At 33.3% G+C, this 26,619-nt stretch overlaps 1 protein-coding gene across 1 annotated transcript in view; it reads right to left on the bottom strand.

Annotated features, from left to right (window-relative positions):
* Window positions 1-295: 295 nt before the first annotated feature.
* LOC125067075 (homeobox protein dve-1) overlaps window positions 296-26,619 on the bottom strand; it is a 77,259-nt gene continuing 50,935 nt past the window's right edge. The window contains exons 3-6 of the mRNA XM_047675458.1: window positions 7,489-7,677; window positions 6,989-7,218; window positions 2,614-3,435; window positions 296-2,362 (exon numbers count right to left, since the gene is read on the bottom strand). Of these exons, the coding sequence (XP_047531414.1) occupies window positions 1,697-2,362; window positions 2,614-3,435; window positions 6,989-7,218; window positions 7,489-7,677 (1,907 nt within the window). The 3' untranslated portion in view covers window positions 296-1,696. The remainder of the gene's footprint in view (window positions 2,363-2,613; window positions 3,436-6,988; window positions 7,219-7,488; window positions 7,678-26,619) is intronic.

Genomic DNA, 26,619 nt, shown 5'->3' with positions numbered 1-26,619 from the left:
CATAATAGCTCCTTATAAATATATATTTACGAGTGTGACTATTGAGCTATAGTTGTTATTGAACATATTTGTTAATTATTTTGTATTATATATTTTTAACACGTATTGTGCTTAATGTAAAAAAGTATATAACTCGTTGGTTTATTTGTAACAAAACAAATAATTTAATAATTTGTGTTTTTTTTAACGATTCGGGATAGTATCGCAATAAAAGACATATGTTAAATATCGTAGATACTATATTCATTAAATTTTTGTTTATATAATTGAATGGAATAAACATTTAGCCAATTATTCTCAATATATAAGCAGTAAATGCTTAATTTTCATGTGAGCCTAGTGACGTAGCTTTATGATAAAAACCTTAATTTAACATTAATAAAATATTTACATTATTTGGAAATATCATCACAGCTTCACAAAACAAGCATAACATCGAAACAACAAAACATTTTATAGCGGTTACCACTAGTGATGTGTTTAAAAACTATAAAACAATACAAATAAGAAACCGTAAGTAAAAACAGCCTCAATATGTAAATGCGTAAATACTGTAACATTGTATTTTTATACAAATCTACCTAATGCTCGGCGTTGCCTCTGTCAATGTTTATACAATACGAGTCGCGCCATCTATTGTACGTTGATAGTACTATGCGAGAAACATTTATGCAAGTACAATCAACGAGACAAAGTTCCAACTCAATCCACGAACTAAAATACGCATTAATTTTTTTGTAATATAAACTAGTCAGACAAATCGGTTACGCAAGAACAAAAACGTATGTTTACAAATCTGTGATAAATGATTTATGCAAATAAAAACAAATCCGTGTAACTTTTTCAACAATTTATCTAATTGAATTATCCGAAATTATTCTTGCATCGATCCGTTCATTTATCAAACAATACCATTGTAAGTTTGGTAATATCCTATTTTTATTTTATATAATCAATCTTTGGATTGAGTACTACATAATCATGTGATAGAGGAATGTGCGTTATAATTATACATTATTAATATCACTTACATTATAATAACGTCTACGTAAATACATACAATAAACCTTTAGAGCCCCTATGAGCAAAAAAGAGTTCGATTATTCTCATAATGTATGTGCAATATTTTATTATCCTATATACCTTAATGACTCATATTATTAATATTAGAACATTGCTTTATTAAATTTAATTTTTACATGTTACGTAATAACCAATGGAAACTTTGGGTTCTCCATTTCAATGTTTGCTAAAATTTACAGTTCATACGTAATAATATCGTAATATTTAATAAATAAAACTTAAAGATTACATTACTAATGTACAAAACAACTGTACTAAAAGTACATTTGAGATTCATCTACTATATTGTGAAACTATTAGAAGCGAAGAATAATAATATTTATAACGTATTTATCGACTTATTTATATAGCTTTAAAATATTTTATTTATGAAGCGAATCTATATCATTACGTCTTGGAAGAATTATTCTTATAGCCTTTTTAGAACCTTTATGCTTTGATGCACTCTCGCCGCCACAATATACACTAGAATGGCACTTTTTATACCATAAACGATTCATAGTCAGTCTTTCGTCTTAAATTTTGCTTCCAGAAACACAAAACATTCTTTGAACCCAAACGATGACAAGGTTGGAACTGTTTCGTTCGGTATCGTTGAGATATGATGAATTGTTCAAACCAACTTCCTTTCGGCAATGGCATGGGGGTGTCCAGGATGTGAATAGTGTCCAGGAGATGTTGGTTCGTATAACGACATCTTCAATCGCTTACACTTTGCTCGACGATTTTTAAACCAAAACTGCACGTTTTTCGACTCAAGTCTCGGAAATTTCTGCCTATAGGGCATCCTGTTTAATTCTTCGGTATATTTGAGTATTAAGTTGTGCGAAGGATGTGTGTTCATTGAAAACCACTGTTCCAAGACAGGAACCTCAGATACTGGATCGATAAATGTACGGTTGCGTTTGCGCCGCTCATCGGATGCCCCAGCTAAGGCCAAGTTTAATCCACTGGCGCCTTCTCCGGGAACACCACCTACACCAGGAAAACCACTCATATATTGACTCATGTACATTATGCCATGGCCAAACATTGGATGATTTGGCACCATTGGAAAAGGTAAGCGATCGAGATGAGGCGATGAGGGTCTGTAGTGCCGTTCTTGAACAACTTCATCATCAGAAGCGATATCTGGATCATCACCACCTCCATTTTCTTCTTCGGTATTATTATTATTGTTATTGTGTGAACTATCACTATTTTTAGTTGGAGATCGTTGTGGAGAAGGCATATGTTCAGATTTGCTCAGATCCCTTGGTTCTTGCTTAATATCATGAACCTGCAAGACAATAACGAATATAGAATATTGATTTACGAAGCATTTGTAAAATAAATTAAAAAAAGACTTTAATAGTACAACCCACATTTGGTACTAGTAGTACCAAATAGGCAGTAGTAGTAGTAGTGGTAGTAACATTTTATACTCAATACCATAAATTAATCATATCTAACTGATCACATGTAAAAGAGTATCTAGGATTATTGAGAAAAAATATAAGATTATTAAGTAAATGTAGTATTTTTAAATACCTTTATTATATCCGGTGGCTTCGGGGATTCCTTAGTGTTTTCCTCCCTGTCGTGATGGTTGTTTTTCCTAGTGGTAATAAGAGAAAGTGGTGCATCGGGACTCTCGGGTCTATCATCTGTATTTAATTCCCCACCATCATCTTCTAAATCAGAGCCGGCATTGGATAAATTATCCTCCGACATTACTGACATTGGGTACCTTCCAGGACTTCCCGTCAGTTGCATTGGACTCTTCATAGAATTATGATCGTGAGAACTGTAATTGTCATTACCGACCATTATTGATCCATTGGTTGGACTGTGGCTTCTACTGTTAAAGCCATTAACTCCAAGATGTCCTAGACCACCAATATTGCGCAGTTCTGCCCGTTTTTGAGCTGCTCTAGCATTCTTAAACCAATAAACAACATTATTAACATCTAAGGGTTTTCGCCCTCGTCTCGACTCTAAATTATTTAATTCTCGTACATATTGCTGAATCTGCTGTCTGCTTGGATGCTGGTTGTCGGAAAACCAGCGCTGTAGCTTTGGTAGTTCTAGTTCAGGATCAAAGCTAGTCCTCATCCTAGTTTTCTGGGTTGGATACTGACTTTGAACAGTTTGTAATGCTGGATGTAAATGGTCAGGAAGGGGATTTAAAGTAGGGGAACGGTTTTTAGGACCAGGAGAAGGATAGCGTCTGGGACTAAATGGCGGAGGTCGCGGTGAAACTTGTGCGCTCCACCAGGACTCAAATTTACGGCGAGTTTCTTCGCTCGGCTCATGAAAATTATGCGGACCAGAGGATCTGTCTTGTCCTCGGCAAATCTGGGCAAGTGTCACCTGCAACAAAAAATTATAAAATTAAACTTCAGATAATACAGACTAAAATAAAAAGGTGTAGCGAGCAAAACAAAAATAAAAATTTTAGACGATTTTAAAGAGGTCAGTCTAACCAGTTACAGATACAGAGATAATTGTTTGAATAAACGAACGAAGCATTGTTTCACAGAACATCGCCATTAGATTATGAAAATATTAGACCGGTAAGGTTGTTAATGTATGTGTCATGCGCGAGCGACCGACGCGATTCTGATGCGGGAAGGTGTTTACACGGTGGTTAGTGCACATCACTCCTTCGCCGCCGCCGAAACTTCAATCATGGCTTGCTCTAAAACAATGAGCGGGAAGGGCGTCTTTGCAATTAGCATCCACCCACAAGCCTTAACAAAGAGCCGGCACACCAATATGGGCTAAGTGGTTGTACTAAAATGTTTCGACAGAAGCTTGATGAGAAGAAATCTTTTTTTTCTGTTAAAAGAACATCGTGTTTGAACTTGTTTATATCTAATTGTATATCTACTATTCAGAGCAATGTTACTTAACCTGGCAAAATATAAATATTAGTATTTAAATTATCGGAAAATAATTAAATTAAGGAATCAGATGTCAGATTATAACTATCGCGCGGTTTGTTTATACTGCAGTTATGCAAGTGACTGCTCGTATCATGAGATTACATAGAACAATGCCAGTGATTACATCGTCAAGCGAGTTGTCAGCTCGAGCCATTGCCAAATCAAAAGCAAGTAAACTGTAAGTATTACACATCCAGATTGTGCGTATAAATCATGTCACCGCGGAGGCATTAGCGCCTAGCCCGTGTGATACGTTAATCCAGTTCTTTGTTTTATTTTTTTAAATAGTGCGGTCATATTTGTTTTCAGATATTGTCTGCTTGAGCTGCGCGCACGATTTACGAGAGCTGGCATCTGTGTGATAAGTTTGTCACGTGTAATCTGCCTGCGTAATTCGGTATATTATTGCGAACATAACTCGTTATAAATATAGTTACTAAGGACAAATGAAAAGACAATATACTTAGTGTTATCTGATATTAGCGTCCTAGTATTTGTATACGCTACTTCGACGCTACGCTATCCGCGAAGCAATGAAATGCTTCTATTTTTCGAAAAGGGAATTACTGTTTAGTAGAAATATAAAAAATCCCTAAGTAGATTTATGGTTCAAAAGTGATCTCTTATTGGCGTCTTTATACCCCTTCCGTGAAGTATTTCTCGAACGTCTTAAAAGTTTATTCGGAATTAAAATCGAAGTGGCGCAACTTGAAGCGCAATAAATTACCATAATATCATAGAAGCGAGTTCATCTGCCGTTTAACCGAACTTCGATGTTCGAGGTGTTTGATTATCTAGTCCCAACGGGACTCCTTTTGATCATTAACTCGAGACTTTACTGATTGTAACTCCATTTATACCTTTTAAATTGAATACAGTTAAAAAAGTTTTTAATATTTTTTTAATGCATCTTAAAGACTTTTATGTAAGAGTTAACCTGAAACGAATTAATACATATAACGCTCATTGAGAGCTAACATCGCGTTTAATAAGATTATACGGCATTATTTTATAGCAATAATAAGATCAAAAGCAGTTCGTACATCTAAAACTCCTTTTAACCCTCTTTCGTTTTAACTCAAGTTAGTAAGACGGGGGCAACACAACGAGGCGCTTTTATTTAATGGCGGAAGCGATTTATAATATTACGCTTCAAAATACATGATTATATTTTTATAATAATAATTTAAGAACGAAATATATAAAAAATAATTGAATATAGAACGTCTGAATAAGTGAGATACGTATTAAAAAAAAAGATGACAAGTAGAAGATTCTAAAAGTGACATAAACTGAAAACCTACTACGAAAGAATTTTTTTTTTTTAAATTCTTTCGTAGTAGATAAATGTAAGTTATTTATATAATGTATGCTTATCTGCAATTCTATACGCCTCCGCACTTAATATGATTCCGTTCCAACCCTTTCCAACAAGGTGGATATTTAGAAAATATAATAAGATTCCGGAGCGCGGATGAGTCTGAGATTCAATTAAATTTATTATGTATGAAGATTCCGCGTGTGAGGAAGGCGCTCATCGCGATAAATTGCTCTTTCTTACGATACTGATAGTAAGACGACGATCTTAGTATTCATACAATAGAATACATAGAAAATAAACTAGTATTTCATAAATAGTACGTGATTAAAAAATCTCAATCTTGTAAAAATGCACGACACATGTACAAAAAATATATAAATACATATTTAATATAAATTAATATTAAGGTATATATGCACGTTATACAACGTATTTTTAGATACAAACAATTGATAAAATAAACGCAATAATGTACAAATAGTTGTCTAAATAATCTGTTTATTAATCGTATAGTTGATAATTTTGCTATCAAAATAACTAAATAACAAAATCCCGGAGTATATAAATGAGCTCGAATCGTCATTGTCATGAAAATTTCTATTAAACATAATTTCGTAAAGACGCAAATACCTAAACATCAAAACAAATGCTTCCTTAATTCTTCCCTCGTTTGATGATCCTTATTAGCAGGGACTTAGACGTAACCTCGCAAATTATAACGACCTCCTAAATTGTATGTCTACTTAGTGGGAGTTTGATAATCTGTCTTCATCGCGAGTTCTTCAAATCCAAGCTGATGAGCACGTTTATGTGATGTTTTGAGAAATACTTAAAAGTCGAAATGAAGCTTATAAGATGTTTGCCTAATGAATGGAAATGTATAAATAAGGCTCTTCTTAAAGGCAAAGCGCTTATAAAATTACAAACAGTATTACCTACATTCGTATTTTTAATTAGGAAGCGTCTTAAAAAAATACTATCTAATATTAAAATGGTAAATGTATATTAAATTAAAAAAAAATAATTGTTAAATATATATACACGTATATTTTAATAAAAACAATTAAACAATTATTAAATAACATAGCAACAATAGTAATCCTATAGCCACTGTAAATATTTCAATTGGTAGCATTCAGTTAGCAGTTCAGGGGCTTAAATATTGAAAACAATGAGTTGCCCGGTAATAAGGGGGGAGGTTTAGTAGGGGTGTATTGTGTACGGGTCGGGGTTACATTCAGGTATTAAAGAACGTAACATTGCCGGGACAGTGGGAATCTGGCTCAGCTCAGTGTACCGAACGCGCTTTGTCGCCAAGAATCCAGTTTTAACGCTTCATACCGCGTTATTCGCAAATATTTGTTTTAGTATTACGACTGCGTAAATATATTCAATGTTAAATGGGGTATGGCATACAATATATGTTTTGCGCCATTGCTTATTGAGTTTATATACAATTGAATTTTACTCACATTCGACTTGACTGAAATTGAGAGACCGATCGATAAACTGCACAGACTTTTGGTGCCTATGCCAATTGAAATTGTTTAAATGCTTAATCGTTAAAATAATGTTGGGTATTTTAAAGCCATGCATATTAGAGTTAAATAATCTCAATATTATCACAATAGATCAAAAATAGTTTTAAATAATTTACCTCATCTAAGGGACACCCCGTGGACATTAACAGAGGTCTACTCTGTACCAGCAGCAGTCTCAGCAGCTTATCTTTGATGTCCTGGAGAGGAGTCGGTCTAGGTCTCAGCAACTGGATTCGAAGAGTTGCTACTGTTGTCAGCTCTCCCAATACTTCGCCGACGGTTGCTAGTGGTCCATCCGATATACGCTCGAATGGAAGCGGCTTCCAATTGTTTATGACCACTGATCCTGATAACAATAACATATTTTAATATAATAATATAATCATATATGATTAATAATTGAATAAGATTAACTTTCTTGCAGGACTGTTCTAGTAATTTACTCGTCAAGACGGTTACATATTTGCAATTAGTTTATCTTGTAAAATGACAATTCACAAGTATTTTGTATGAGCGTATCAAGTGAGGTATAGCTAGAGTTAAATTTAATTAGGTATTCTTTAAGGCTGTTTTAATATCAATTTAACTATTGTATAATTATTAAAGATTTATGTACCCTTGGCAGAGGCAGCCAATTCATGAGGATATCCCAACCTCATCATAGCAGCTGGTACGAGTTCGTGAAAGGCTGTCGCAGCGGGGATAATCACATAGCTGTCCGTCTCCACAACAGCTCGTCTTCTCCAAGCGCCCTCTTCCAGAGACGCAACAGCTTCCACTACGCAGTGAACTGGCAGGGTTTTACCTGAAGAAAAATAATGACTATAGTTTTGATTCATAGGATATATTAACTGAAAAAATGATTTTCCCATTTGAATATAAATTTGCTTTATTCGTTAAGTGTGTTAGATGCTGGAGATTTTTTGAAAGTTAGTTAGTTTGTTAGTTATTTCTTCCTAAAATATTACACAAATACACTATTTTCTATTTAAATAGACTTATAAATTGTACAGATCCCAGACAAATAGATAGTAGCGGCTCTTTGGTAAGCCACCAAAAAACACACCAAATCTTGAAAAAGTCTTTTAAAAAAAATTGATTGAATTTTAAGAGGTCTTTTCTTTTGAATTTATAAATAATATAAAGGAAAAACTTCCTCCCTTAGTAGCTGACTGAAAAATCAGAAAATTAAGCGGTAGACGTCGAAACGTTGTCGTTAAGAAGGCGTCTTAATTATTTAGCAACTTTTCAAGTGAAAAAGCAATGCTTTCGACTTGCTTGCGAGCGCGGCAAAAAACCGAGAGAAATGTTAAAATAATAATTAATCCTTGTTCTATGTCGGCGCGGCCGTCCCGAGATTGCTTTGTGCCGATGCTCTTACCATCCGTCTTTGTGAGACGCTTCTTTAACACGATATTAAATAGTTTTTGCCTCACTGCTCTTTTTTACTCAGATGAGTTAAAGTGTACCATAAAATTCAAGAGAAACCCTTTCCTCGTAGACTATTTTTACAAGGCAACTAAAAGGAAATAATAATTACAATGTTCATTCTAGGCAAGTAACTAACACAATGAAACTCGAAACACACTGACGGGCTAAACGAGAATTTACCAACAAATAGTTGTCGCCTACGACTTCGCTCGCATTTTGGGGTCTGATCGTCAGATACCTTGGTTTTCAAGGTTTCTTCAATCCAAATTTCATCAAATTCTATTCATCGGTTTGACTATAAAACAGCGACAGACAGACAGAGTTACTTTTAAATTTACAGTCACTTTATTAAACATAGATATTTATATGAAACAATAGGTATTCGAGTATCGAATCTGCATAAGACTATCCAGGCGGCTCGGTAATACGGTGGCTTTTGGAATATTATATATTTCAGCCGCATTAATCTCTTAACTACGCGTGCTTAGTCGGGAAAGTTGTAAACCTTTTAAATAGTCTAAATTTCTGTAGCATGGTAATCGTGTAAAGTAACTTTCAATAGTTTTAGTCGGAAAGTTGTTTAGGTGAGATTTCTGGGGTTGTTCGAGGTTAGCACCTATGCTGTAATATTGCGCTCGGATTAGTGAGATTTAGTCGTGGACTCTACGGCGCGGACCGTGGTCACTAAGCCCAGGCTTTGGTTCTCTGGGCTTTATTAATAACTGGAGATACATCGAATCGGACAAAGGCGAATAATAGTTTAAGCTTAATGAAATTTTAATTTAATGAGAAATGTGAAAGTAGATTATTAATTTCGATACAAAATGTTTTAATAAGTAATGTTGGTATCTTTAGTCATTTCGGCATACTTTCTTGAGTCATCTGACATAGTAAAATAGTGGTATCACTTTAAAAAAAAAAACTCGTAAAAATTTTAGCTAGAACTTGAATTCAGTATTAATTAAATATGTTTTAACTGGTTTAGCGAATTAACATAACGTATTATCTCGTGCTTGATTTGTATTTGAATTAATCATGATTATAAAATATTTGCAGATTATAATATTCACAAGACGAACTAAAACGCTAAATAAAAAATTTCATCATTATAACGGATTTTCGACCATTAATTTTCAACTTATTATTATTTTGTGTTTATCATATACAATTAATACATTAATTATATATAATATATATGTTAGTACATGATCCAGATATATTTGGTCCTGTAGCTTATAAGTTGCAGATCCCAAGGTTCTAGGTTCAAGTCCGGACAGATACATAAAACGTTATTGATTGTTCTTGTCTAGATATTCCCCTACAAGGCCTAAACTCGCGGTAGTTGCGAACTTTATATATATATATATGTGTGTGTGTGTGTGTGTGTGTGTGTGTGTGTGTTTGTGTGTGCGTGTGTGTATGTACATACGCAGTCTTTACAACTGAAAATTCGTCTTGCTCGATATACATGTAGTCATCTTCTAATAGACAAGATTAGACACTTCTAACTAGGACGCTAATCGCCTGAAGAACTTGTTCTGTAAATTGCGAAGCCGAGTACGATGTTCATTAGCTAACATAAAACAGCAATTAGGTTGATAGAGAGAGAACGACAGATACTTAGCTCCCCTCGAGTGAGGGAGAGGGGGCGAAAGCTTAGCCGATCTAAGCGCTCTTGAAAAGAGTTCAGTTAACAAAGGGTACGATGTCAAGAAGCGTACGAGTAGTGTGAATTTTAACTGTAGACTTTGGGAATTAAGTTTGCTAAGTACGTTGACGGCTTGACGGGAAGATAGTCTTAAGTACATGACGATTATATACATTTCATAGAGAGTCTATTATTTACATAACAGCGTACATAGAATTATATTTAAAACTATTGATATTAAAATTATTAAATATGACAAAATCGCTTTGTGATTTTAAAATAAATGAATGACGTAAACAATAAAATGGTTTAAGTAAGAGCTTTAAAATATAAATCACATAAATCAGTACTAGAACGCTGACGTCACAAGTAAAATAAACGTCACATCGTTACCACGTGTGGGTCAAATCTTGCAACTGAATTTGAAACCAGTTTTACTTAATAAATATGAAATTTTCCACACAATTTTGTTGTACTGAATCCGAACAATATATATATATATATATATGTATATATATATATATATATATATTGTATATACACAGATTAAAAATATATATTAATTAAAATAATTCAGTTAGATAATCATTTATTGTTTGTTTTCGCTGTTCTTTTTTTAAGTTCATATCACAATTTATTTTATTTGTCAACAGATAACTTTGAAATAGAACTAATTTACAGCCTATATTTCGAAGAGGTTTCTTCTAGGATAAATTAATTTTAAAGGCGGAGAGGGGTGTGGGTATATCTCGATCTTTAACTCGGACTAATGAACGCGTTCGAAATGTATTTAAGTTCCGTATGTTAATCTTAAACACGAACGCAGCAAGACAAATTATTTAAAAATATATAAATTATCAATCATACTTCATTATATTGATAAGCATATACAAATCTCTCTCAATATTAGCCATAAATCAAATTAGATAAATTATACAATCTAAGAATACTAACTTCTTAATTACCGCATCAATTTACAATTGATCGCACGTACATTAATTAACCGTAAATATTAAATTATGACCATAAGTGGATAATGGATTATTTTAATATATATCTCGGATCTCGGTTCAATGGATTGACTATACTGAGCTTACAGCTACGTAGTCGGTGTCAATATCAATCCGAGTCCATACGTGTATGGTATCGAATGAGCCTTTATTGCATCGTTATTTAACAAAAACTTCATATAATAAAAATCTTTCGATTGTGTAATCTAAGCACACTTTAACATTCATAAGACAAGTTTTGGCAAATGAGGGTGTCGGCGTGGGTGTAAATTTAATTAATAATAATTAATAAACAAATTTATTTCATCGATTAAAAAACGATAACAATTTATATTAAAAATATGCATTTTTTATATTTGAAAAAATATATGATCGTGATGAATGATTACATGTCTGTATGGATATAATTCTAAACGCTATTTGTATATATGTATATAATTATAATTAAAATATCTGTAGTTCGTTTAAATGTATACGACATACAAATTAGTCATTTTACGAAATCATACAACTCAATACATATCGTTATGTTAACAAGATTAAAAAAAATAGATATGAGTGTATGACACAGCAAGGGATTCAATAGGATTCGCGTGAGTCGCTTTCGTGAGCGATGATCTACTTAGCGGATAAATCGTGGCGTGCCGGATGCTGAAGCCTAGCAAATACGAGTAATCGCGTGCGTTCGTGTCTAACTGAACGTGTTGTTCGTGTAAATTATGTGTTATACAAGCATAATAGGAATGTCACATCTGTGTCGACTTTTTCGACTTGTCGCACTATAATATAAAAAATGCGTTTAAATAAATTACGTTTTAAAACGTACATAAAATATTAGGTGTCGTTTGATAATAATTTGAATCCGGTACTGAAATGTCTAGACTAACGACCGAAACGCGTTCGTTTTATTTAAATTACGTATTTAAGAATATTTTGAAAACTAGAAACATCACTATTCGTCAAATAGAAATATTCAAACTCGATACTCACCGCAGAACGCGATCGTGAAATGTTAAAAGTCATATAAGACATTCGCAATATAAATTATAATACTTGAAGATTACGTGAATCAAAATAGTGTACCATTAAACGGTTTTTACTATTTCCGGTACTATTATCGGTTTTGAATATTTGCAGAACAACACTAGAGAACTGATACAAAGTTGGTTAATATATAATTTACTAAATTAATTATAAAACGATAAGCTTTCACAGGGCAAGAACAAATTTCATTATTAAATTCAGTAAGGAAGCGCAGAGTGACGTATGGCTAATGCCTAAGCTCGTCCAATAATCCCCTTTCAGAGCCCCAAACTTTCACCTGACCCTCAGACGGACTAATTCTCAACTAAACAATATAACATATGAGTATAATAGTATACAGATAGTTACTTAACCGTTGCATCATTCATACCCTTAAAAAACCTAAGCTTCAAGTTTCTACGACTTGTCTGCATTATTTAATATCATATGTTCATATTTAAATACACATATATTCTTCGTAACCAATTGATATTTCAAAATTAGGATTGGAAACGAATTTTTAAAATGCTAGACCTCATTTAAAAAAACATTAGCATTGTTCTCATCCTAAATACATACCTACCATTATAATTATTTGTCTTGATGTGTTAAAGTGAAAGACACTTTGAACGGATCGATTGGATTAAGTCGAAGATTCTGGGGATGCGGAACCCCATTAAAATCAAAATTTCTCAGTGCGCCCATTATGAAACGAAGGTCTTCTCTTCATGTTTTCATGTTTCATAGTTATGTCAATCTGTGCGTAGGTAATCCGGACATGTCACTTTCATATATCTACTAGCAAACGCCTGGCATGCTTTGCAATACGTTTTTATATAAATTATAGTCAAATTGCCAAAATACAATTTGACTAAAAAAGTATAACCATTATCAGGGCGATCAGTTGAACGGAATTTTTTTTTATGTACAGCGCCATCTAGTGGTGGATGATAAAAAATTGGTGGAAAAATACGTATAATATGTGTAAAATTTCGCGGTGATCGATCGATAGTATTAATCTCAAACTGATATCGACGTCGATCTTATGTATAAAGCTAGCTACTCATCCCGGCTCTTGTATAGGTCTCACTCATATGGTGAAGTTGAAATTCTCTGCTTTTCCCTACTATGATATGCCTGTAGTATACATATAAAGAGCAACAAAATCCTTTGCGTAGTATATAAGAGATAATATTTGTATTTTCGATATTCATATTTTTGCTCTAGAATAAAAATCTACAGAACCAAACAAGATAGCTGATAAAACATATTATATCCTTTAATAAAAATCTCTAAATATTTTTTTTGTTTTATGTTAAATTCGTATTTAAGTTCTACGTGTATCTAGAACTGTGTTAAAATTTTGTTCACGGAACGAAGCGCCTTTAAAGCGCTTAATTTTTAAAATAAATATATTCAATTTTGTAAAAACTGGTTATTACTGAGTTTAAATTCATTATTAACAAACTAAATCCAATAATTAAAAGTCTGAGCGGATATTTATCGACTAGGACATAGCCCGTAGCCCGTAATATTTACAATCGTTTCAATCGTCCTTCAACTATTAAGGAATCTTTTGTATATATTTATTTCTTTAAAACGAGTATTTAGTATGTGTCGGAATAATATATATTAAAATATTAATAGCGTCCACGTGCCGTTTCATGAATAAACATTATACATTATTAAGAAGTGGTCAGATTGACTTGATATTTGTTTAATTGATTACTAGATTTTGTCGCTGACGTCACTCAAATATTTTCTGAAGGTTCAAGCGGTTTGAATTATAATTTTTAATTTAATATTATTAAGATATCCAATTTTATAAATGTAGCTTAAGGCGTTAATCTTTTCCTATTCGATATAGTCATAGTCTATGGAACTGTTGATTTTTTTTTTCGTTATATAATTTTCGTTTATTAAATATATATATACGGCAGATATACTTTTCTTGTGTACTTATTTTAATTGCTAATTAGTAGTATCCCATTTCAAAAGCCATTTATTTATATTAAGAGATTAAAGAGTCACATTTATTTTATGATATATATTTTTAATAGGTTTTATTTTATTCTTATTTATTACAATGAGAATTTAAATTATTCTCTTTCAATTTAGCAATCTCCTGGCTGATTCAATCCACTGCGACCATTCTTTAGTGAAACTAGCCAACACATATAACATTTTAGTGCCTTGTGCACGCTATTCATTCACTTTTCTAAACCAATCCACTCCATCATCTTATCTACTGGTATAATGTTGTAGAACAAATCATGAGAAAAATATTCCAAGGAACGGTGATGTTATGAAGGCAATCCATTTGTTCTATGCAATTCATATTTCCAAAATATCCAAGACATTGAATTTTGTTTTTTTTTTTTTTGTTTTTACAACATTAGATACATTACTCTGATCCCAATGTGAGTAACTAAAGCACTTGTGTTATGGAAAATCAGAAGTAAAGACGGTACCACAAACACCCAGACCCAAGACAACATAGAAAACTAATGAACTTTTTCTACATCGACTCGGCCGGGAATCGAACCAGAGACCTCGGAGTGGCGTACCCATGAAAACCGGTGTACACACTACTCGACCACGGAGGTCGTCAAACGTGAATAACGTCAGGTGAATAATTTTAACAATGGCCTTTCAAAATCCACGTTTATAAAATAATATTAAGAATATTATTTTATAAACGTGAATACCTAAACAAGAGTAAACAGACGTTATTTAGAAAAATATAATCTAACTTACACAAACATCTAAGTTTTCATGTGATATCCGAATGCCGAAAGTAGAATTATTATAGCAGAATGCGGAAGTCACTATTAGCTCACTATTGACAGTAGCTACTGAAGCTACTGAGGTCTTCGAAGGATAGGCTATATAGGATAGAAAGAGTATCTGAAGACTGGTAGTAGTAGATTCATTTGACGATTTAACCATTCGTAAAAAAACGAATTGTTTATTTTTTTATTTTAAAAGAAATATTTTATACAACCCGTTACAAAAATACCAATTACAGGCAAGATTTAAAAAAAACACAGATTGTCGCGTGGGCGATTAGCGCCTAAACCAGATATTTTTGAATCTAGCGTATATATTCTACATAATTATATGTCTTTATTGAGGAAAATACTTAAAAAGCACGGTGTCAAAACGAGTTTTATCAAAAAAAAAAAAAATAAGCATTTTATCGCGTTAATATCCTATTTATTTGCTTTTAAAGCAAAATATTTTATGATATGCTGTTAAATTACATCTACTAAATAATATCTACTTCCGATAGTAGGTTTGAATATTCTGTTAATATTTTATTGCTGGACTACCAAGGAGCTTGCGCTAGATTTTTATCAAACACATGTAGTTTTCCTTCAGTGGCGCGCACGAGATGAATTATAAACACAAATTAAGCACATGAATATTCAGTGGTGCTTGACAAGATTTGAATCCGGAACCTTTGCTTAAAATTCGAGTTTCAATGGTCCATCTAGGCTTTACTTCCGGTACTTAAGGAAATTAATCTGTGTGGTCGTGGCAAAATAATTAATTAATATATCAATTAACATAGATTTTACACACATAGTTTCAAGCCCAGATGAACAGGTGATAATTAACGAAAAAAAACCACGCGAGTAGAGTTAATGACACTCAATTTACCTACATTAACCTAAGTATGTTATGTGTATATTGCGATTTTGGAAATATTCAAAATCAAAACATCAGGGGGATGAAAATAATTCATCTCCGTTACAAAAGTAGCCTATCAATTTATCTGATGCCATGACAACTGAATCTTGTATCACCCCTCGAGATAACTGTAACAATTATTACGGAGGCGTTACAAGCTGTCAAGCGTTTGCGGTTTTAATTAAGAAACATTTCATCTTTTGTTGAATGACCTATTTGTGTGTAACTTAATTTGGTGTATATTTACATTTGTGTGTCTGTCTACATACGCAACAACTGATTATCAAAGGACGAAAGTAACACGCGTAAATAAGACACGTAGCTAAATGTATTGATGTGAAACTGAAATTTCGGTACTGACATTTTTTTAATAGGATTTCATTAGTTTCTGCTTGTAAACAATTATTTTATTTATTAAATAGATTTTATTAAAATTTTAAATAGCTAAATTAATTTTACAATTATTGCGATTCATGTGTTCTACTCTTTAGGTGTTTCAGATCAATGATAGTTTCTCAAAGACCAAAGCATACATAAAGCAATATGCCTCCGCTGACCTGGTTAGATTTTGGTGATAATTTAATTTATCATCTCGAAAACCTGATGAACAAGATTAATAAATAAATTTATCATACGACTTTATAAATTTATTAGAAACGCATTAAGCCGCGCAAGATTGGATTTCAAAAAATAAAATCTTCCTTCTAAATTTCTATCTAATATCAAGAGTTGCAAGCGGCCTAATTAATTTACGGGTAGCAATGAACAGGGGTTGGTACGAGGAAACGTCATCATTATCTTAGCTGCTCTTGCGGTAAGTTACAGTGAATACACGCGTCGCGTCGTTCAGCCTTTTGTCCCGTCCCTCGTCAATCGGTAACACATTTACCCACTTACGACTGGGTGAAAACTCGCGAAACGAACGCTATTGTTAAAATCGCTACAAACACAATACGCCACGGTTCGCTTATCGACTTCTACCCGTCAAAGAAGTTCAAAAGCTCGGTTTAGACGTTCGCTATCGTAACATCGTTTGTCAGTTTTCACCCGGAGCGACGATTGTCTTCGTTTAACAAATAACCTTTTTGAGGGAACACTGTTTCCATTTTAATTGTCATGGCAAAAGTATCATACGCTCCTTGGAGCAGCGGAAAATCTTTCAATATGCCACGTACCCGTGAACAAGACTTCGACACAAATGTATTCGACTTTGACTTGTCCTTGTTTAACGAACGAGTATGTTTAAGAGTCTATTTACGTTACGTCGTGTTCGTTCGTATATTAATCTCATTTGTGTAATAAAATCTGTGTCTTAGCCGAGCCCATGGTGACGAGTGATCCGGCCCTGAAATGCGTGCCTCTGCACGATAATCCTGTTAGGTTAAGAAGGTTTCTACATATTACGTGCTTTGCTACGCCTTAAGGATTAAAACGTCACATAACTCGATACCTAACGGAGGGCTGCGTATACCTTTTATCGATTTTCCGGTAACATAAGTAGAACCAAGACAATATTTAATCAACGCTACTATGAATAGATTTTCATTATTCGGCAGCCCCGGCGAGCCGGGCTTAAGCGATTACCTAAGGCAAAGATGCAACGTAGATTTAAAGCGAAGCTCGCCATGACAAGGTGGTCATCGCAAACCCTGGGATCTTTACGCCGGACATTGAAGACAAAGGACGTTTAAATTATTCAGATAAAGGAAAAGCGACTTTAATAACCCATACATAAATACTATTCGCAAATATTTAACTTTGTCCGTCAATTTTGGTTTAAGACGAGTACTTTGCATGAGAGAAATCGCAGAACGTCTGGGAGCTAAATCTACCCTGCGGGCAGTGGGGGGCCTGCCATAAATAATTAATCTGGAACGATGTGCGTCGGGCGGTTTACTAAATCCAACGGTGGTTAGGCCTTTGGGGAGATGGAATCTTAATGCAAAATTTTTAAACAACCAATTCTACAATCAAAACTGTAAAACATATTAGGCTAAGATATGTATGTTTATCATCGTGTTCAATTCTATAAAAAAATAATTTTCTTTGATGCGTGAACCTGTCTCAGGAACACGTATAAGGATAAGAACATATTTGATGCTGATTGGTTTAATATAAATCAGAAGAATTACGAATTAATTTTCATTACAAAACTAATTTATTAAAAATTACTTCTCTGTGCTTATATTTTATATATTACTTAGATAATGACAATACAATAATTTTTTTGTGTTTTTAACTCGTTTCTTTTATTTGATGAATCCAATCAACGATCAACGATGGGCGTGATTATTATTCTTTCAAACTGTTGTTTAAATTATTATTACAAATAAATTTATGGTTCAATATCTCATATTTTTAATTGTCAATAAGACTAAGAAGTTCATAATACATCATTGTGCGACAATTTTTCTACATCGTAAGGTTTATAGTTCGTGAAGCCCCACTGGCGAGCAACAAGCGGCGTCTTGCGGCTCTACGGATCGGACATGGATTAGGCCGGCTTTACCCCCAAGACACTGTTAGATAACTACACCTATCCATAATACTGGCTGTGTCTTCGTTGCTTACATTGTTTCTTGTTAGAAATAGTTACTGTGTTTTCATTGTTATTCGAATTAATCTAGTGTTTACAAAAATTACAGCTTGTTAATGTTTCACTGCTGTGCTGTTTCTTCAGAAAAATGTTTCGAGTGTATTAAACCACGCTTTGTAATATGGGTCGTTCACATGTATATACTTTTATTATATAAAGTGCGCGATAAATTACGAACACGTATATATTGCTGTATTTGAACCCGCGGTTTATTAGAATCTTCGGTTCTCATCCATGTTTCTACTTACTTAGACTTCTCCACAAAGACTAACTTTATAATAATTTTGGTTTATCCATAATACCTATCATGTTTTCATAGTTGACATTGTTTCCTATGCGCCAATGACTCGTTTTTTTTTTTTATAATATATGGTTTAAAAATTACTCAAGACCTTTCACTCATTCACCGTTCTCTCATAGTTATATTTCATTCACAGTAGTTTCACTCAAAAGAATAATTTATTCCAAAATTTTTAAGCCGTCTATTTTTGCCTTTTCAGTGCGAAAAAATACACAAGCTTATATATTATTGAGGTAACAACAGAGTTCTGAATTTAAAATAATATCGATTTTAATTCGTTAAATATTTATGCAAATTGTGTTAGGTGAATACAACCATAGAAGCTTTTAGCAAAAAGTTAAGTAAACTCTGTAATCGAGAGGTAACTCGATTGTGAGGCAAGCTTACGACTGGATATTGGATTAGAAACAATTTTGTGCCGAACTTTGCCTTCACGGACCGTATACAATAGTTTATACTTTATAGTGTTACTAGACATTGAATCACTTTGTGCTAATTTAAACATGATATGTAACATGAGCCGAGATGGCCCAGTCGTTAGAACTCTTCTTAACCGATGATTTCGAATTCAAACCCAGGCAGGCACCACTGAATTTTTATGTGCTTAACTTGTGTTTATAATTCATCAGATCAGAAGTAAAACATCGTGAGGAAATCTGCATGTGTCTAATTTCAACGAAATTTTGCCACGTGTTTATTCTACCAACCCGCATTGGAGCTGCGTGGTCGAATATGCTCCAAAACCTTCTCTTCAAAGGGCTAATGTATGTAATGTAAAACATATCGTTCATACTTGTTGTATATAAAAATCAATGACCTATGAGTAATTATTCCTTCAAATATAATGAATAGGAATGCCTTTGCAAAATGTTGTTTGGTAGGTGTCATTTTATTCAACATAAATAAAAATAATATTTATGATAGATAATCCTCGTCTTCGACGACTATTATTAATATTATTTTAAAATTCGAATCGAATACCGAAGAAAATCCTCGTGCGATATGTAATATATGAATATGTCCAAATTAACATATTTACTAATTAATCCTAAATTCGTGATTTACATAAAAAAGAACCGAGTTGCGTAATGGCCGACCAAAACACATTAAATAGCACCCATCAACACGGATTAGCATTCGCCATTCGTTGCTGTCGAAACATTTAATAATTTAGTAGATAAACGTATAGACTGGCACATCACTAAAACCACACAATTCTAAATCGATATCGGTTGAAATGGCAACCAAATAATCTCTATGCACTTAATGAACGCATTTGAAAAGTTAAAAGCCTGTTAGGTCGCGGGCACGCAGAGCGACTAATTAACATCGCGCGGTAATACCGCCCAGTATAGAAGCGGACTTAGAGGCATTATCGCCTAAATTGTCCTAATGTTTAGTTGCGAGCGCAGGTCATTAGTGATTTTGGATACAAATTTGAATGTATACTTTGATCTCGGTGCGAACCAACGGACGCTTCGATAATTGCCAGATTATAATTTACGACCGATAATTATGTAACTGTATTAACGCGTATGATATAACTTAGTGATTTATTATTTCCATTATTAAAATATATATATTTAAAATTCCATTTACGTAATTATAATCGCAAATCAAGAATTACAATCTGAATCTAATAAACGAATTATGATATTGTAATCTTGAAATCGACCCTAGTAATTATATTGACAAGGAACTAATAAGTTCATAGTAAGATCAAAGGAAGCTGTACTGAAAAATATTAATAATTCGATACATTAAGGGGATACGAGTATTATGAAAGGAATAGAGGATTAGATTAGCGAACAGGCAAATTGCGTGCAAATGTGAGAGCGAAGCTTTGAATCGCGCTGTATTTAGACGCGGGCGGGCGGCGCGACGCAGACAGACCCGATTTAGTAATTAATTTTACCGCGCGAAGTGCTCTAAATGCACTAGAAACTATAATCCTCATTAAAATGGGAATAGGCGACTATTCACTTTACCATCAAATATAATTTTGGCTTCTAAACACGGAATATTATTATGAATTTCCAGAATCCCGTGTGTGCGCGGCTCGCCTCGCAAATGTACCTATCATTTAATATCAACCAGTGAGTACATCTTTTCAATCATTCATTTATCTATAGGAGCAACGTAAATGAAGTTATAATTTTGTATTCCACGAACTAAAAGCTATTATATAAGGTATTAAATATATTTATATTTGCGGGATTGTTATGTTAGTCCAGTGTTCTTAATTTAAATTTATTTTAGGAAGGCAGATGAGAAAATGGTTGTCCTTGATTGTCGTGTTACGTGGAGATAATACTGTAAGAAGTAAAAACAAATACATACACCGTCGATGCATCAATATGCAGGGGATCTAAGACCTTACTCGCTTAGCAATAAAAAGTATTATTGCGAGATACACACTCAGATCCACCTGCACAAAGCTCGACCATCTGTAGTTCTTATTTTATATCCAATGGAACACAAATGAAGTAATAAAATAGCAATAGTCAACAATTCACACTTTCTACAATATTATGTTATGAAATAATCAATTAAATTTTAAACGTTGGTATTGAAAAGAATTATTTAATTTATGAATGTCAATCCAACAATATAAAGTAACGAAACGATCATTTCCATTTGTACGCCGGGCACTCAATTTTTCGCATAACGCACCACCCAATGAAAACACAAATTAATCTGCTCATTTTTTGCATACAATTTTATTATCATTGAGCTCAAATATCCGAAAGCGATGCATTTCACGACGCGTAATCCCGTGACACAATGATACTTACGGATTACTTGTGACGAGATTGAATTATTTCATCATAATAAAACTGCATTATTACTTTATGAGACCGAAATTGAAAACGAAAAAGCGATCCGTTTGTTTACACAGTGATATGTGAGTACAGCGGAGGTGGAAATAAAATCCAGAATCGATATATAACACGAGTGTGGAGAGCGCCTGTGTCGACGCGATATCCGACATGGGTTGGGATTAAGCGACGTCAAATCCGGGATTAAACAGGACCGGGATAAAGCGGAGCCGGGTCCGACCGGAGTCCGGGTCATCGGGATTTCGCTCGAGCAATAAAAGTGTCTGCAGCCGATTTAGACTGAGCCCGTAGGCAATTCGACTCGGTTACCAATTGCTAGGTAATTTCGGTGTGCGAGCGCGATCTGTCTGCACAAAGCCGTTCTAATGCCCGCCAATGGGATTAGCCTACTGTCGTCCAGCCCTTACAATTTATTAGATCGAATCAGATGTTCAAATTAAGATTAGGCCTCCGATTACAACTGAATAGTCACTCATTGTTTATCGATTCCTTAAAGCGAATTACATTTCGGATAAATGCACAATAAATATATATAAATAATAGTACAAAGACAAAAGTAGTCTTATTTTTAAAAACTCTTCTTACTTCTTCTGAAATTATTATTGCATTATAAGCGACTAATTATAAATATATAGGTATTTTTTAATTATATCATATAAGCATATATATAAATAATCTATCTCGCCAGATTGTGAACTGTCGAAAGATTGTGAACCGTAACCAATAACCGTAAAATCTATCGAAGTGCGTATTTTCAGTTAAATCAAAAACACTAACCTACCCCATCCGAAATATCATAAACTATCGAAATTTTTGTCGTTTTATTTTGAGTTAAATCGCCGTTCACAATATTTCAGCAGTTTACAATCTCGCGAGATAGATTACAATCTAACGATATACACAATTATATATATATATATATATATATAAAGCTTTGTTTCATAACATATAACAAAAAACGTATTACTACTATCTTAAATTTTTTCTTTCTCTCTCTCCTTTTAATAGTTTTTAGTAATTTACCGTATATAAGCAATAAATAATAAGTCATTTTAATTATGAAATACATTTTCATGTGATTCAAGTCCGAATATACAAGTCACACCCCATCTCAATCCATGGATGTCGTAAGAACTGACAGGTATTTTTTCGGTTAAACGGTTACATCAATAACGTCAAAACCAACTTAGCGTCCCAACGATCTGTATGATGACAAGAAGACCAACCCACCTGTGAAACATTATCAGTGAGGAATGGCTGGCTGCTTAATCTTGCAACTTGCTAGTACACTAAATGTTTTTTTATTTTAATGTCTTCTTTATATAGGGTGTTATAAAAATTATCTGCTTGCGTAAATCACGTAATATGGTACGTCTTCTAAGAACGTTTTACTGTGTTCTCCAGTTTCCATCCTATACATGGAAACTCTTTAGGAGATAATAAATTGTTTGCCCTCTGATGCATCAGAATAATTGGAGTTTTTCTAAGCTTTATCCGCTCGTTTGCAGCGGCCGACGTTCAGCCATTATAGGGGTACACTAATCCGGATTGGAGATTCATTAGGGCGAGATTATACTCTATTGAAATCTGGCTTAAGCGCGCGGGGATGTAGGGTGAAGTAGTGATTATTTTATTTAAACACGTAATACATTTTGAGCGGTAATTTTCATATATTTATAAGTGATGACTCTAAAAGTTTGGTTTGGTAATGAAAAATATTTTTTTGCTTGAAAATGTACAACCATTCTCGGTGTACGGAATGATATAAAGGAAATTAAACATGTCATTTGTAAAACATATTTACTCAAATATAACTGTATGAAGGTAAATATGTATAAAAAAGGGGCGAGTTTTAAGGTTGAGGATGAGGGCAAGGATATATTGCACCAACCCTAAATCCCAATCGGAAAAATATTAAGAGAATAGTGACGATGATATAGAATAGAACCAACCAAAAGTTTGGTTAGGCGAAATTACTTTAGAATAGTATTCTGAATTTATCACTAGATCAAAGCGAAAATTGCCACGTATTTTCCTTGAACATTACAAGTAACACACGACCCCAAAAATAGCTAAAGCCAATTTATCACATATGATAATATTGGCGTTCGACTAATACCTTGAAAGAAACCAAAGGTAGAGAAAATCAATGGTGGCATTAAGTTATTGGATAAGTCGATGAGAGATACATCAAACGATTTCGAGCGTAGATGTAAACAAAAAGCAAACATTCCACCAATGAAAAGGCTGTGTAATTACCTTGATAAGTCGACGCTATACCGCTTTCGTATAAGAAATATTTGAGTATTAATCTTTGATATTTCTGTATCTATATATCTGAGAGCCCAGTGGTTAGAACGCGTGCCTCTTAACCGATGATTTCGGATTCAAACCAAGGCAAGAATGAATTTGCATGTGCTTAATTTGTGTTTATAATTCATCTCGTGCTGAAGTCGTGGTGGTGAAGGAAAACATCGTGAGAAAACCGCATATGTCTAATTTCAACGAAATTCTGCCACTTGTGTATTCCACCAACCCGCATTGGAGCAGCTTGGTTGAATATGCTCCAAGCTTTCTCCTCAAAAGGAGAGGAGGCCTTAGCCCAGCTGTGAGAAATTTACAGGCTGCTAATGTAATCTCTATATCTCGTATTTATATATTTATTTACCTATGTAATACACTTAAATGGTACTTATGACTTCTTGATTAGAAGCTAGTAGCTAGCTTTCAAGGGCCCAGCGTTCTGGGTTCAAACTCAGTGTCGACCCAATAAAAAATTTGTAGGATTTTCTAGCTAGAAATTCTCAGCGGCAATTCGAAGTTAGGAAGTTTACACTCTCGTCCCTCGGCCAGGAGGTAGAATAGGTCTTGATCATGGTCCAGATTTTACTGGTCATATTAGATTACCGTTCCATCAGAGTGCATCCGTTTCACATACATCAACTGCGCAATTAGCTGCTCTCTTGTGAATGTTCGCCGTGACCGAAATGAGTGAGAAGTCCACCTTCACATTTATTATTATTTATTTCACATAAATTACACATTATAATATATACATAAAAATGAGGTCTATAGTTATACTTGTCCATATTTATGAAACAAATTTTATATAAAAAATCTAATGACGGCTGTTTATTTGTTTTATGGCTCGTGAAGTTTCGTTTTTGTTGAGAATAATTCATATACTGTAGAGGACGTTCTAATAAACCTTAACTATTTCCAAGGGAGAGTATCTTAATTTTTAATGTACGCACACATGTAAATATTATTATTATATTACTATTTACAACGTACGTACGTACACTAACAATTATAACGCACATAAATTCTTCTATAGATTTAGAATAAACATTTACTAATCCAGGCATGTCATCTGAGATTCGTACTATGAGTTCTATCTTTTTAGTAGTTTTTGAGGATTAATATATGCCTGGATATCTAATTATAACAAGTGAGAATATTGTAACAACTAACCGATCAGGAAATTTTATAGATTAACGTGATACATTCTATATTATCATTAGAACATCAAAAATATCTATTATTTTTGGTAACAATCTCACTGTATACTACCACTACTAATACACTGTAAGTCTTATATAACTATTTTTCTAACTACTAAGAGGAGAGGTCGTGTTATTTGGATGACAGAATTAATCCTTGCACGAGCAAACATTAGATTAAATCAGATTCTTAACCTTTATTAATTTTAAATAGCAATAAAAAAGATAATATTCTCGCTATATATAAATGAGACTAAAGATAATCCAGAAGCAACTTAATTAGTTCCAAAAACAATTTATAAGCCAAATTTTTATGTATAGCTTTTGTGCGATGAGATACTGTACAGGTTGACTGGATATTAAGAAGAAGAGTATTAAGGATGACTAATTATTTTCTTGCCAGTTCTTCCTAATATAATATACATTAGTTTTAAATTAAATTGTACCGTGTAACATGATGACATATATGTGATTTTATAGTCTATTGATGTATATATTACTATGTATACGCTTTTTTATTTTTCATATTAAATACGAAAAAAAATTGGAAGGTAATAAACATAAATTCGTAATCTATCCACTAAACTACCCACAAAAAATCTCATCAAAATCGGTCCAACCGTTTAGGAGGAATTCAGTTACAATCACAACGGAACGTACGGAAAATTTATATATATAATGTAATATTTATATGTCTGAGTAAAAACACGAGAACCTTCAATATTTACACAGTAGTAAAAGGAAAACATTTGTACACTCTTCGACAATACTCCTAACCCTACGGTAGGTCGTGGTTAGGGTAACCCATTGCGAGGTTCATTGACTATTCGCACCCCCGAATAACTCATACGCTCTAAATTATACCTTATACTGTTACAAATAGAATACTTTTTCATATGTACACATATTTTTTTTGGTTTACAACTGGAAACCGAAGATAAGTCGCTGGATTAGTTCGGTGGAACGTAAAAAAGCATAAAAAGAATTAGCCCGGATTCAGTTTAAAATTTTACAAGCAGGCACGCGCTTCTATATTTAAATTATCGATGACATTTATTTTTTTTATTTCAATTCCGAACCAGTGTTGTTCAGTAACAAATGTCAAATTTGACGATTAATTCGTTTATTGAAAAAAAAAAACTATTGACACGAGAATAATTCAATAATTAGGACAATTACCATTAATTTTTGCTGTAATATAATGTATTATAATATCGGTTTTTGACATAAACATATCGAATTCACCAACGAGTTTCGATATCGCTCTTACAGAATAGTTCAAGGGGATTAAATTTTAATAATGAATTTGATTATTGAGACTCTTTTATAACATAGCATCTGATATATTCACCTACTATACATATTGTTATTTATAACCTTTTAAGTCTTATTCATTATTATTATCTTGTTAACATGTTTTATTAAGATACCGATCTGAAACAGAATTTATCATTTATAAAAAGTACGTGTTCTTTTCAGGTAACAAAGATCATTTAGTCTTATTTTAAATTTCCTTAATGGTCTAAATATCGTTATATTATAGTAATATACTCATTGTCGCCCGCGGCTTTGCTCGCGTTTTAGAAGCGATCGTCAGATGGAGGCACAAAAAGTAGCACATGTCCTTCCTTTGAGTTTAAGCTTATTTTCTATTAAATTCCATCGAATTCTGTTTAATCGTTTGATCGTGAAAGAGCAACAA

This window comes from Vanessa atalanta, chromosome 1, assembly GCF_905147765.1.
Source record: "Vanessa atalanta chromosome 1, ilVanAtal1.2, whole genome shotgun sequence".
NCBI lineage: Eukaryota > Metazoa > Arthropoda > Insecta > Lepidoptera > Nymphalidae > Vanessa > Vanessa atalanta.
This window is presented reverse-complemented; position numbering and strand designations above follow the sequence as displayed.